This window comes from Serinus canaria, chromosome 1A (assembly GCF_022539315.1).
Source record: "Serinus canaria isolate serCan28SL12 chromosome 1A, serCan2020, whole genome shotgun sequence".
NCBI lineage: Eukaryota > Metazoa > Chordata > Aves > Passeriformes > Fringillidae > Serinus > Serinus canaria.
Window position 1 is genome coordinate 48,603,872 of NC_066314.1, and position 15,901 is coordinate 48,619,772.

At 38.2% G+C, this 15,901-nt stretch overlaps 1 protein-coding gene across 11 annotated transcripts in view; it reads right to left on the minus strand.

Annotated features, from left to right (window-relative positions):
- TNRC6B (trinucleotide repeat containing adaptor 6B) overlaps window positions 1-15,901 on the minus strand; it is a 133,445-nt gene that overhangs the window by 83,847 nt on the left and 33,697 nt on the right. For 5 of the 11 annotated variants that reach the window (XM_050982520.1, XM_050982526.1, XM_030238058.2 and 2 more), the window contains one exon: window positions 13,908-13,975. The exons of the other annotated variants lie outside the window; for them this stretch is intronic. In XM_050982520.1, coding sequence (XP_050838477.1) covers window positions 13,908-13,975 — 68 coding nt within the window. The remainder of the gene's footprint in view (window positions 1-13,907; window positions 13,976-15,901) is intronic. 11 annotated transcript variants of the gene reach the window in all.

Below are 15,901 nucleotides of genomic sequence, written 5' to 3' on the forward strand. Positions count from 1 at the left end.
TAAGTCTGGCAAGCAGGTCCACTCTGAACCTCGTGATTTAAGGGGTCTCCCTTTTTTGTTTGCGTTCCCAGTCCCTGCACAAATTTCTTCAAATTGATTATGATCAGATTTTCCTTGCTATGCTTCATCCAGGTAGCAAGCAATACTCCGAGTTGGAGGAAAAAAAGACCAGTTCCTGGCCCTGCACAAGCCACCCTAAGAATCACACCATGTGCCTGAGAGTGTTATGCAAACGCATCTTAAACTCTGTCACAGACACTGTGCTTTTGCCATTACCTTTGACAGGAATTCTTTAAGCATCTAAATCACCCATTCATGACAATACCATGGAACAAAAGTAACTTGGAGATCCATGGGAGGGCACTCCAAAGGAATTAATGTGAGGAGGGCAGAAGCTGCACATCTTATGAATGAGAATAAAAATTATTAGTATGTATTATTACAGAACATAAGCCACTGGCCTCTGCAGGAGGCCATGCAAGGCTAGTGCGGCTCTGGTTCTGACATGTTTTGCTCCAACCCTTATGATAAAGTACAGAAACTCAAATGGGGATTCTGCCACTGACAGGATTTCTTCAGCAGGACTACAGCCTGCACTGTAACCATCTGTCTCTGCAGCTCAAGAAACTCTGGCAATAGCTAATGGGAGTTGCATTTTGGGGTACTTAATGAAATAAAAGCAGCTGGATATAACTGCTCAGGTTGCTCTGCCTAAACCAGAACAGAGAATTACCCTGCTGGATGTAGCAGACTGGAGTGTTTTGTGGCTGGTCCAATCCAAACATAGCAATTTAGGAAATGTGGTGAAAACTCAGGGAACATCTTATTTGTGGCAAAACCCAAACAGAACACCACAATCACTTTAAATTCCTAATGACAAAATCCAAACCAATTGCTAGGCATCCGATTCACACATTGCATAAAAGCAAATGTAAATGCACATCTATGGAACAGCTACCCCCTCCTGAAAAAATACATAAAGTACTGCAGCTACATGTTCTATGCATGTTCACACTGACTATGACAGTATGCATTAAGCTACAGACAATTTTATTCTTTCTCAAAAGCCAAATTGTTTTACTGAGACCCAGAAATCCTCTTAACTTCACTAGGGTTTGCCAGCTCTCCATTCTGAAGTCCTGGAAGCCTTTACTTCAAGGAGCTGATAATACTGTGATGACTTTCAGAAGCAAGCACTCACTTGAGTTGCTATGTATCCAAGTTTTTTCGCCTTGCCAACATTCTATTGACAAAGCTTTTTAAATCAGAAAGTAAGCAAATTATCAGTGAACCAAAAATATTTAGAGAGGCTAGTAGGGGTATTTATTGAATAACTGTAGCTTTAATTGAAATTTTCCCACTAAACTACCATTTGAAAGGCATCAATTCTTTACCTATTCTTGCTGACATATTGATTAAGATTGCTAACAGAAAGGTTTTGCATTTTTGTTTGATTTGGGAGGTTTGTTGAGTTTTGTTTGTTTGTTATGCATCACAATAGTGCAGAAAACAATGGAGTAAAGCATAAAATACACAGCATATCCAAAACCTGCACCTTCCTTTTCAGAGGGCAACTGCATTTCAAAAACCTAACCATTATTTATTCTGATGCCAACAGGCTGTTAATAGGCAGTGTTAATAGGTTATAGCCTTGTTATGTGCTACTAACTTATCTGATTACAAACAGTTCATTTCTAAACTCCTTCCATTGGAGGATCATAAAGCACTTTAAAATCTTTAATGAAGCCTCACAGTGCTCCTATGAGGACAGTATCCAGTATGAGCAGACATATACACGCACATTAAGAGAGATGCTTACAATTGCAGATTCCCTGCACTAGTATCTCAACTGAGGCAGGAGAGGAATAGGTTTTTTAATTCATATTAAGCTGTACTGTGGTTCTAGTAAGAGCTCATTCTTCTTGATGACCTATCAATAAGAATCAAGCAATTAGGCTTCAATATTATGTACACAGACATGCTCCAGTGTCCACTGGAACTGAGGTATCCACACCCTCCAGCTGTCATCTCAAAAAGGAGACCTGGTCTGTCTGACCTGTAGCTCTTTACTCAGATTTAAAAGGATCTGAGTTCATCCCAGTCCATATGCAAAACTCCCTCTTTCATGAGCTGGCATTTTGTTTGGGCTCAAAGTCCTATGGTTTGATGTCATATCTTACTTTGAAGGCTGCACCCTCATCATCCCAACACTGGACCCTACCCACTGGGCTTTCTATACTGCCTATACACCCATGGCAATAAATATAAGACTTATTTTTTTCCCTAGAAAGTTCTTCATAACCGATACCATGACAGTAGAAAAGTAAATTAATCTCCTACTAACACAGCTCCTCAGCAGAAACCTCAAATATTAACAAGTTTCTCATAGCATGAATGCTTTGCACCAACTGTCCTTTCTACTGCTGTTGAAGTTTGATTCCTCAAATATTAGAGGAAAAAAGGTAGATTTTATTGCCAAAGTGAACGGAAGCCTATGTGCCCTCTACCCGACTGCAGCTCATCAGTTCCATTTCTTCAGATCTCCCTCTCCCAACCCCAGAAGTAGGGTGCAGCAAGAGATGCAAGACAACTGGAGGCAGATTACAGATTACTCACCACTTCCCCAGCCAGTTGCCAGCAGTCCAACTGCTTGGGATTACAATCCCACCAAGCATAACTCTTTGGGGTCCTCCCCTTCCACACTTAGTAAATAGCGAGATATTTTATGCTGCAGAATTGTGAAAACCAGGCTGGCAGTGGTTTTTAATTATAGTAATCAAAAGTATAATGTAAATACTTTCTTCAAAGAAAAATACCATGACTAAAATACCATCCAAGAAAGGAAAAGCTTGTTTGGTTTCTGAAAAGGTTACAGCAGCTTTTGCATCCCTTACACAAAGGCACCTATCAACACATTTTAGGAATTATTACTGTTATTATTATTATTCAAAACTTATACTGCAACACTGCTTTGGAGTCATACTAAGCTCAGACCTCATTCATATTTTGCCAGGAACAAAAGAAAGAATACAAGGTCTGAAAACTTCAGTTTAAGAATGACACATGACTTCAAGCCCAAACCAAGTTCTGACCCTATACATTAATGAAGTGCTCAGGAAAAGATAATGAGTCAGAAGGAAAACTTTATTCACCAAATTTTACAAACACTCGCTTTTTCACCGAAGTTTTCCTCAATCTGCTGCAATACTTTCCCTCACTGTTGAGCCTATAAATAATCTACCACTAAGCCTCCACTTCTTCAATTCCCCAAATGCCCTTTCCAGACTGGAGAAAGAGAAAGCTTTCAATCTGGCTTTTAACAAAGTTGTTGGGTGAACAACAGAACTGAAAGCTCATTTCCTACGAATCTCTGTCACACATCACTGCACCTCTACTTTCCACACTAATCCCAGCTTCCTGCACAGCCAGTTCTCCTTTGATGCCAAGGTTCTAACAGTATATTGAGCTCTATGCAGAGCTCTTCCCATAAAATGTTTTCACCTCTTTCAGTGTCTGGGCAAAAATTAGCATATACTGCAGCTAATCCCAAAGCACACACATGGTTAGCCATTAGAAGACATAACCAGAACAGATAATTATTTGTCTTGTCCTGAAACCCTTCTGTTAGTGAAGAAATCAATTTTGGTCTGCTCTCTAGGAAGCTAGAGAAGTTTAATATATGGATAATTATATTATAGTTTCTTACTCCTCTGCCTCACTTAACCAGAACTGGACAACAGACTCCAAACTTAACTGGAAAAGATAAAGACATGAAAGGGCATTGCATGAGACTTAACTACTCTAGGAACTGAAAGAATTGACCCCCAAGATCATCTCCCACCAATGATTATCTACATCTAAATGTTGATCGAGTCTTTATATCCATATGCTTGGACATTAAATAAGTACTTTCCAGTAACATAACATGCAGCAAAACTTGTGTAAATTAATATTCTTAGAATTTTTTAACCGGCTCGTTATCAACCCAGAAGCATCTTGATTTTGAAGGCTATAGTTCTATTCTAGCAGGTTCCTAAAATCCTATAAACTGCCAACATATCAATGAAATGGGAGACACCTATCTGTTTAATGCAATTATATGAATGAGAGTGAAAAGAGAATCATAGAATGGTTTTGCTCAGAAAGGCCCTTTAAAGATCATCTGGCTCCAACCCCTCTGCTGTGGGCAGGGACACTTCCCACCAGACCAGGCTGCTGAAGCCATATCCAGCCTGGCCTCAAACACTTCCATGCATCTTTCAAATAAACAGACATTCTGGGAAATGGTATAGTGGGTCATCCCACCCAGAGATACAGCAAGTGTTGCTTTCTAATTGTTATTTACAGCATGCAAATTACCATGCCAGTTACATGACTGATCCAACTGACTTTCCATCAACCATAGCTGTTACTACAAATTTCAAAAGGAATAGTAATTTCATTCATTATAGTCTTCCTTCACCCTGTTTAAGCCTTGGAGCTTTACACATTTTAAATAACACCAAGCTTTTTCATCTGACCAGGTTAGAATATTTAAGAAAAAACTTCTTTCATGCCTACAAAGACTTTACCACAATAGGACCCCTTCTTTATACAGTGCCTTTAGACATGCTCCTGAACTCTAATAAAAGCAGATTTCTTATAATTACTTTTAGGATATCTCTGAAAAGACAAGGAAGATTTTTGGACTGGACGTCTTATTCTAGTTCAATCTTTTTTTTCCCCCTAGCTAAAAAGAAGCTATGCTGCGCTTAGTGGTTTTTATTGTTCTGGGTTTTTTTTTTTTTTTTTTTTTTTTTTGGTGAGATAGCCCACTATCTTGCTGCAAATTTTTCTAACTTGTCTTTAGTTTTAGCATGGGGAGTTCAATCACTGGGCCGGAAACCTCTTGAGCAAAGGAATTTCTGGCATCTTAGTTGAAGCTGGCACCAACCCATTTTCCTTTGTTCTCATTAAAGGAACCATAATATGCTAAGTTAAATAATAATAATAAAAGCAAGCCAGCCCAAAATAAAACACCCAAAGTAAAAGCCGAATATGAAAAGAATGTATTTTGAGTGAATTACTGTAAGAGAGGATTTCCCTAATTTGACTTTTTAAAAATAAAAACACTATTTATTGCTGCAAAAATCTGTAAATGGATCTTTCCAAGTGACTTGAACATCTTCCCTGAGTAATTTGCCTTCATGTACAGCCCTTCAGTTTGAAATGTCAGGAAAGGAACAGCTAGCTATTCAGGCAGAAAATTCTACAAGCTGTAACTGTCACAAATATTCAAATGCATGCAGTAACCCACAAAACAGTATGACTCCCAAATATGAACAACTTTGACTTAGGGCAAAGAGTCCAGCAAATTCAATCTATTTAGGTAGGAGGAAAAGAAATCATAGCAGCTCTCCAGATCACAGCATGCCAGAGGAGCAATGCAGCTCAAGACCTGCAAAATATCTCTGTAAACAAGTTTTTAATTCATACCATGTTTACCACATAGCACAATATTTTTAGTCATACAAAGTAAGTCACATCTTTTCCATGGAAATAAAGAGCTCGCTTTTTTTCCTTACCTCCCTTTCTTTAACCAATAATGGTCACTTCATCAAGGCTAGTATCTGCACCTTAGGTAAATGGTCAAGGTTCTTTCTCTACTTTAACCTCTGGTATACCTAAGTCACAGTACATAGTCATCAAAATTTCTATTTCTTCCATACAAACAAAACGATCACAAACTCATTTACAACATAAAAGCAGTAGTGCTTTTCCCCCGTTTCTTTCCTTCATCTCCTTGAAAGGAAGAGTCACCCATTCAACCACTGTGGGTGTACACGCAAAAAATACCAAAAAAAGGGATGATTTTTTTTTTTTTTGAGAGAGAGAATGAAGCAGAGAAAAAAGCAGTGAGCATCCTAAATTTGATGCAAAAAGGGGAAAAAATTTTAGGACTGTACTTCATACACATTTATGATGCCACTGACTTATGCTAGCAGTCCAAAAACTAAACCCTTAGCAAATCAAAATTAGTGGTACTAACTTGGCATAGGTACTACAGAAATTAATCTAAACTGTATTTTTACATTAAGAATATAGACAAAATGCTAATTTAGACAGGACTCAAAAATTATTAAAAGAATAGTATAGAATCATATTTAGGTTGGAAAAGACCTTCAAGACTATTAAGCCCAATCATCAACCCAGTACTGCCAAGTCTACCACTACACCTTAGATGATTTTGCTTGCTATTCTTTAAGTCTGTTAGCTGACTCCCATGGTAGTATCATCCAAATGCTGCCATTTCTTTTTTTTTCATCAAAAAGCTGAAAAGAGAGCAATGTTCAACCATCCATATAAACGATACATTGGAGGGCAGTTATTCCATCACCTCCTGAGGAAGTCAGCAACTTTGATTAGTGGCTGTTTCTTTTTTCTGTCTCCCAAACAGACTCAAAACCCCCCAACTCCTTGGACAAGGAACTCCAGATGTCATTAGAGTGTCCAGCAGATAGTTTTTCCTGGAATTCCTGGAAAGGGACTAGAGGACAGGAGTAGGTGGAGAAGTGGGTGGTGGTGTCTGGAATACAGAGGCTTTGGGATTTTAGGAATTTGATCAGTATACAAATACTCCCCTTCAAAGTACATTAAGCTCTGTAAGACAGCAGCAAATCAGAATATCCTCCGTTCCACTAGCAATCACAATTACTACTAACTGGAATAACTAGAGATAACAATCAAAGTATCAAGGATATGGGACACCATAGGTATTTTGCAGTATCATACTTATAAAATCAAGCAATCTGGAATGGAAAATACATTTTCATTAAGACAAGTGTGAAGTAGTCATTTGATCAGATGAGCCTGCAAATTCAGAAGCAGGCACTGTGCACTTCCTACACAGGACAAATGCAGATCTTGGGGCGTGGGGAGAGCCCAAACAAACTAGCCTGTTTTCACCACAAGACGTCTGGAAGAGAGCAGCATAAAATCCTCAGCAAAGAAGTGCCAAAGCATTCACACTTTAAATGTACACTGCCCAAAATATTTTCCTCTCTCAATATTCAGCAGCGGTGTAGACTAAACACATTGTGATAATAAGTGGGAGCTTCACTTCCAAAGTTGACTTTTTTTCTGTGTGACTTCCTTTTTTTCCTTAACGGTCGGTCATCTGGCTTCCGTTTCTTTCCACATATTAAAAGAATACTTGCAAAACAGCAGTACACAAAGCTGTAGCTTAGCTGAGGTGTATGAAAGGCCTGCATTTGCTCATGATTTTAAAGGAAAAAAAAAAGGTAAAATCACTGAGGGCATGAAATGTGGAGTCTTAAAAATCATGAAATGACAACTGAAACTTTCAGAAGCAAATGCCTAGTTTTAAAATATTTTTGCTTAGAATATTCAAACAAGAGTCCTCCTGTGGGTAATACTTAAAATTTTAAGTACAAAAACTTCAAATCATTTAAGTATAACACTGAACTGGTAAAATATGGAAGACAATGAAGCTTTTGCCATTTTAAAGTGCTTGTGTATAAATTCTGCATATTGTTCAGAAGCACTACATTGTAAGGGTGCAAGTCAGCTTCTGTAACTTTTTTGACTTAAAAGTCACAGCTGAAACACAGCTGCCTCTACAGATACAGATTCTGCTCCTGTCTCCTTCATTTCTACCCACTCAGTTGCAAAACAAAGGGCAATTCTTTTCTCTATGCCTCAGGGCCCATTAAACACACAGGTAAACTTGCCTTCAAATGCAAACTTGTCCTGTCACTCACTCCACTGTATGGATTAAAAACATCTGTACAGTATGAAGGTGATGAAAATACTCCTTAATCCTTAGCTGGACCAGTTTTCATTTGGGTTTAGTCTAGTGGTCTCACACCCTTAAATACCCTATCACATCTCTAAGGGTACAAAAGATAGAAGTTAGAACTGTCCTACTGACATGCTGGTATCAGAGAAAGTCTGAGTTACCACTGGGTCTGAAGGCCAGTCTGACACACAAACAGAATTGCAACAGCCTGTTGAGAGAGAGAGGTCTGCTACAGGCAACAGAGACATCCCACATCTCCCTGTGGGGACTTGTTAGGATCCCAGACAGAGGACTTAAATGTTTGGGGACATTTCTTTAACAGGCTAGTTATTCTACACACAGAGAACAATCAGCAGTATAAAGACAGCTATGCCTTTACATAATTCTTGAATGTAATTCAAGAAATAACTTGCCATTAATTTCATAGAATTAGGGTTGATACACAAATTTAGGTACCTCAAATCTGAGTTGATAATCTGAATTAGGATTTGGATACTACTTTAAAAACCAAAGCATGGATCTTCTGACAAAAACCAACCTCTGCTGAGGTCAGTACCGCCAGTAAATTTAAAAAGTGTAATGGCACTCAAGGCAAGCCTCAGTATCTTCTGTAATATTGAATGTCCTTAAAACATCAAATAAACCCCCTGTTACACAAGCTTTTAGCTAACTGTTTACTTTACATTTGGTAAGAACAATGTTTTATCCCAAAGGAACAGAAGCTATGGTAGGGACCTTTGTGAAATTTCAACCGTTCAAAAGAACACTGCAGTAGTTCATAACAATGTCTATCATTCTCACCAGCCAAACCAGACAACTTCAGGATATACTACTGCAGTCTTTTTATAGTTTCCAGCAACACCATGGAAGAGTAAGATTGGTTCCTTTGTGCCATTGAAGCAGTGATGTTTACATGTGCCCCTGACATAGCAGGCCGCTGAAAACAAAGACTGGCCTGTAAACTAGCTTCCTGATTTTACTTAGTTTTCCCACAGCAAAACTAAGCCAGGGGGAGGTGGGAGCTATTCTGCTGCTGTTCTGCTGAACACAATGGTAAGTTTTAATGAAGACTGGGCCACGTTCAGATACACACATTCAAAGATGAAAGGCAACGATCATAAATTCTTACTGAACATTAGGAAATTTTCTTCACTGTGAGAGTGATTAATATTGCAAGAGACTGTCCACAAAAGCTCTCAAATAAATCCGAGAAGCCTGATACAACTTAGAAGTTAAATTTAACCTTCAAATCGGCCCCTCCACCCCACACCTCCCTTTGGGCACAATACTGGACAAGATGACTTTTGGAGTCTGTAATTCCTGTTTCCAGGTTAGGCCAATTTAGGTACTATTTTCTTTTAACTGTAGTGTCACACAAACCATAAAGACATTGAACCTTCCTGCTGAAATGTCAAAGAAAAATAAGATACTATTACCAAATGTTAAACAATTTTGTGATGCTCAGCGGTTACAATCTCATCCTGGTATTACTGCAATTTTGGAGGGTTTCATTAAAAACCCTTGCCTCAGAATCAGTACATTAAACTAACAAGCCAGGGAAAAGCCTATTCAGTAGGTCTAACCAATGACACTTTCTAAATTACAGAAATTATCTTGTTTTGATACCTTTCTTACAATGTGAATCACTTCCAGATGTACAAATTGCCAAGACAGTTGAAGACTTTTCTCTCCCATTACTACGAAACTGCAGGTAGGGAATAGCCAGCTGAGGTACTTCAAACAGCAGTAGCAGCTTGGCTTATCTTCCTACTAAATGCAAATATGAACTTGGCTCACTTTTTGTCTGAATAGCTACTGTCAAACAGACCTCTCCATGTGCAAGCTAGGAAGAGTAAAACATTTACATTTATCTTATAAAAAGAAGTAGTTTTTCATTACCCAGTCCCTTTCACTCATTAGGGTGCATACATTTCTGCTTGTGACAGCAGGTGGTAATTTATTAGCACAAGCAGAGTTGCTAATTAATGCTGCTAGAGATGGGAGCAGAACCTCAATTTAAGGACTTGAGCAGAATTCTTCTTCCTGCCCCTGTGCCTGCCCCATGCTTATCAACAGAAGTTTGACTGTTTTGGAAAGATGTTTCTCGATCCCATTTGCTCTTAATCTTAGCTCCAGCAGTAGCAAAGTAAAAGCCTTATTACAACTGATAAGAGCACTATAGGCTGCTGCCTTGTAAAATGTAAGTATTTTGTGGAGGGAGATAATATTTACTCCCTAAGCATGCCAGTTGTAAAGGATGAAACTATGAGAGAATACCTCTAACAAAATGTTCACCTGTAATTAAACACAGTGACAGGAGGGAGGGAGGGAGGGAGGGAGGGAAGGAGGGAGGGAGGGAGTGAAGGAGGGAAGGAGGGAAGGAGGGAAGGAGGGAAGGAGGGAAGGCGGGAAGGAGGGAAGGAGGGAAGGAGGGAAGGAGGGGCGGAAATGGGTTTCTTACCAAACATATTAGCCACATAACAAAATTGTATGACCAAGCATAACACACAGCTATGTCCCATGCCAGACAGCTAAGAAGGTTACAGAGTACACAAAAACTGGGAAGTAACAATTTATCAAGGAGTCACTGGCCCTCAGCCAGAGCAGGAACAGGGTGTGAGATGGACACAATCCGCTCTAGCAGCCACCAGGATCACTTCTTCTGAAGTTCAGATTTTAGCATAGATCACTTGACTGTAGCACAACCATGACACCTTTGTGACATATGCACTGCACATAAACTGCAAATCTTTCACAGCACTGAGATGACTGTGGCCATTTCAGTTCCCAATTGTACTAATGATTTTGAATAGGTAACTTATTCATAATTAGTTCAAATTGAAATAAATTATATCCATATTGTAAAAGATCAACTGAAGATTTCTGAAGACCTTGTATACAGTTTAACCAGGTAAATCCTTCCCATAAAGGTGAAAGGTATCAGAAGACAGCACTTCTCGGGTATCACCTACAGTTCAATTAAAAATCCTAAAATGCTGTAACTTCAGTATCTGTCCAAAAGAAATGTCCAATACAGCAGAAAAAAGGCTCACAACATTGCAGCAGGGTTTTTTGTTGTTGCTGGGTTTGTTTGCATTTTTTGTGTGTTTGTTTAATACTAGAAGGCAAAAAAGCCAAGTTTTTATATCCCTGAGTCAAATTGGGAAATAATCTGTTTCATAAACTGCCAGAAATCATCCATGGATGCTGGCTCCTTGTATTCAGTTTTGAAGCTATAACTTTAGCAAAGGAAATTTCACATGAAACTGGGCCTAGGTAAGAACTATTGCATCCATTCAAAGTCTCTCAGAAGCCTCTTTTTATTTCTGTTCTTTCATTGTCCAGTAAAGCTCTGAACCCACAGAAATGCAGATAAATAGTAAGAAATTTGCAGGGCTTTCCTAGGAGGTCAACACTGGCAAGCTACTCTGGAACTCTGGCGCAAGTTCACCATCTGAAACCATCTCTTCTGAACACTTCCTCAGTAATCTCAGTGCAGAGCTACCCAGATCAGGCTGCCTAATGAAAGGCAATTAAATTACAATGCCCAACTTTCCTGAAAAGTAAATTAGAAGCAGTCAAAGAAAAACCATTCCATCTGCTAGCTATAGAGGCAGTAAATTCTACTAAGTCTAATGACAGCTGGAAAGGGAAGGAGGCATCTTCAGTGGATCCGCTATTTCTGTAGAGAACATTTGAATTAGAAAGTCTACATTCAAACCTTTTACTAACAAGCTCCAATTTTATTTCAAACCAACTAGGAGGACAACAGTAGACATGGGTACACCAAATCACAGAATCACTGCAGATGGACGGGACCTCTGAGACCATTAATCCCATGCCTTTGCTCAAAGCATGGTTAACTAGAGAAGGCTGAAGCAGAATTAGGGTTGTGCTTAGCTGAGTTTTGAGTCACTTAAAGGGCTATGAAGTCCCAAATTTTCTGGGGGACCTCTTCTAAAGGTCTGACCGTGTTTAACAGTAAAAAAAGAAATTTTTTTTCCCTTGTGTTTGAGTGGAGCTTCCTGTATTTCAGTTTATGCCAATGGCTTCTTGCCTCTCCACCAGGCACCACTGTGAAGAATTTGGTTCCGTCTTCATTAGTCTCCTCATCAGATAGCTATACACATGGATAATAATATCCTCCCCAAGTTTTCTTATCTCAAGACTAAACAGCCACAGCTTTCTCTGCTTCTCCTCTGTGAGATGCTACAGAGTTCCTCTCTGTCCTCTTTCAAAAACCCAGTCCAGCATGTTGATATCTAGCTAATCGTCACTGCAAGTAAGTAATAATACAAATAAGTAATTTCAGATTGTTTTTCTTCCTTCTCTTATGACAAGAGGTAAACTCTGTCAAGGCAGACAATTTTGTTAGTTAGCTGAAAATTTGATCCTGTGGATAGAGAAAGATTCAAGTGATTGATTCAAATTTAGGAGCAATACCCACAATTGAATTTTGCTGGCATTATGCTAGTATTAGTTGCATAAAACAACTACCTTCAACTCTGTTGCATTACTAAAATTGTACCTTTAGACTTCAATCAAAATATTATTAAGAATTATACTCCTACAGCAGAATCTGTATGACAAGGTTCCAGATGCCACCTGAGCACAAATATATTAGTTAAAAATTAAAAATACCACCTATCACTAATCTCATATTCTTTAATAACCGGAGATTTCAAGTGAGATAATGTTTCAAGCCACTTGAAAAGCTCCAGTTAAAAAAAACAGATCAACTCCAAAGTAATTCTAGTTTCCACTTGCACTTAAAATAAGATACCTAATAAACACAAGGCTATGGCAAATCCAATACAACATCCCTCGTATTACTCACTCTAATAATCTGTTTCAATAAACTACTAGATATATAAAGAAACAAATCAGGAGAGCAGAAATCTAACTCCTACTTTTTATTTCTGCTCAAATTTTTCTTCTGGAACTTTCTGAAAGTTTCTACTTCAACAACTTTGGTATCTCTTGGTACCACAGTAAGTTGCTCAGTCTGAATAGATAGAAATAACAACAATTACTTTGAGAAGTTTGGCTCATGTCCATGATGGAAAAAATGTGCATGTTCAGCACTAGAACTCTGCTGACCTCAACTTGCCTACCTCAGAAATGGTTTCTTACTGTCACAGATGCAGTGCACTTACAGTTGCCAGCTTATCTAGGAGGCAAAGTAGACCTTCACCCCAAGCCACATCCCAGCCTTTCTGCAACTACACTTGTGAAGATGAACAAGAAATTCTCATGAAGAGACATCCAGTTAGGCTTAGAAAAAAAAAAGAGTTCTGTGATCTAGATTTTCCAAAGACCACCTTCCTGTTTGCTCCAAATGACAGGAAAAGAAAAAATTAATTACGGTATCAAAACTGAATTAACTATTGCATTAACTAATGAAAAGAACACAGAATACAACCATCACTGAAGTACTTCTAGGATAAGGTTCTGTTCTCCCTATCTGAACAAAAACCGAGGAAAAAAGTCCAACCAGTTTGGATTTCAGGTTGAAATCATATCAAAAAGCCTTTTCCTAACAGAAATCAGTAATTTTCTTCTCTGATCAAGCTGCTTTCCTTAAAGTTCTGTGTACCAGCATCGTATATTGCTCATCCTCAAAAGAGCATTTTGTTTGTAATTTTTGATCCATTATTAAAATGCATTCTAAAGAAATAAGGCTCAAAGAGGACCAACCTGCCATATGCACACCAAAAGGAAGGCCATGGTTCTTTCATATTTCACATTATTTCAGTGAAGAGCAGCTGTATGAAAACTTCATGTACAAACTCACTACATCAGTGCCACGCTTCCAGAATGATTATCCCTTTTACAACTATTTCTGATTCACGTGTTGAAATTGTAATGCATATTTCTATGCTTTTACATATAAGGCAAATCAGCATCCTGCCTCTTTTTTTTTTCCAGCCACTATCCACTATTATATATATATATATATATATATATATGGATATATATATATATGGATATTTGAGGAACCAAAAGGGTGAGCACCAAGCAACCAACCAATGCTCCCAGCACGCTTAAATGAGAGTGCTTCACACCATTTACTACGATAAGGCCCTTTTTAAATAAACGTGTGACTCACTGTTTGTTTTCTTCACCAGGAGGTGGAGTCTTGCCATGCCCCTCCATTACAAAATCCTCATGTTCCATCTGCAAAGGCAAGCATTGCAGGTCAGAAATTGGTGGAGCAAAACGCACATCACCTAAAGTGGCCCTTTTCATATGCAACAACTTAAAAGAGCCACTTTACCACAGTGGCTGGTCCAGAACAGATCATGTAGTTTCTTAGCAACATATGTACATCTCCAACCCCATTGCTATGGTATCATTTCATAGCACAAATTTCAGAAAAATCTTGCAAGGAAAAAGAATGGTTTCATGGCTATAGCAGAATACTATCAGTCAAGGTACATAGGTTTTAAGTTCTGCTCTGTTAAGGGCTTCTCTTGTCATTTTAAGTATTATTTCTACCACTTCTTCCCTATGTATAAAGCAGGAATTAAAAAAAAAGTTTTATCAACATGTCTGGAAAAGAATAAAAATTTTAGAAGAAACTTATCATGCACAGAAAGAAATTGCTGCAAAAGCAGAGTACTTCTTGTGAAAAATAACTTTTCTTTGAAAAAAGACTTTAACTGCACATGCAGCTTAGTTAGCAGGGTAAAAAAAGAGGCCTAAGGAAACCTCAAATAAATGCTGTTCCAATGACAACATAAGGTAGGCATTTCCTTTGGCTCTCTTGTTAGAAGATTCCAAGGGCAGTAAGGAAGTCTTATGTTTAATTGTTTGCTTTTAAAATATCAATTTTAGCATAGATTTTCAGTACTTTCTTTGGATAGAAAGAATTACATTTTATTTGCTCACTTATTAATTATGCACTCTTCATTTAATCACTTAATTCAGCCAGAAGTTCTTGCACAGGTAGCAAAAACATTCTTCTCTTTATACAAAAAATTCAACACATGCAATTAGTATTTTATATAATCATCCAGATACAGTTAGCAATGCTCTACTTCATGTGAAGCCAGCAAACAGGTCTCACTGCAATAGTCAATGAGACAGACAAAAAAGAACTGAGTCATAATCACACACAAATCCATGCCACTACATTGATCTGGAAAGAGGAGAGAAGCACTATTCAGACAGTTAAGATAACACAGCTTAGTCAGTCTTTGAAGGGGCAAAAAGCCCCCAAACCAAAATCCATCAGCCATATCCCCTTGTGCCCCTGCCCTCCCCACAAAAGAGTCAAAATTACTCATTTGTACATTAATACTTCTGTCAGGTCAAAAATACTTTCAAAACCCTGAAGTCTGCATATGGACATCTAACAAGGATACAGGAAATTATGTTATTTGACTGCCCAGGCACAGCCCTAAGCAAAACCATGAACAAACTGACAAAGTGGGGAACTGTAAGGTGCCAATGACATCCATAAGACAGTCAATCAAATATGTGTAAATTCACATTTGTAAACATGTACCCCCATATCTCCCAGTCCAAATAGTATTTGCATGTAAAAGCAATGTTTGAAAACAAGAAAATTTTTATTTACAGTTATTTAATAACTTGAACTTTTATCCACGTATTCCCATATCAGATACACAAATCTATTTGTACTTCAGTCCATACCTGATTCAGATACACAAATCTATTTGTACTTCAGTCCATACCTGATTCACAAGAACTCTAACAGCTGGACTCATACCTAGCTAAAGAGAAAGACATCCATTCCACTTAATTCTGTTGTTGAAAATGCTGAAACACCAAGTGTGTCAATGGATAAAATAGTTACAGATTTGTGGCCACACTGCAAAACAGCATGGTTCTGTAAGTGAGAGTAAATGTTTAAGAATTACTCTTACACAGGAGATATTTTAGCCTGTTGCTGGTATGAGACAAGTACAATTCAACAGGAATGGTAAGCAAGGGAACAGTTTGTGGCCAGTACTGGGAAGATGAAATGCAGCCTTTGGGAGCAGAGGCACTACATACAGCATATTTAGTGGTAAACTAACAAGATTCCCATATAAAACAGAAATTCAATATAATGAAGCTGTAGAAAAGGAGGTATCA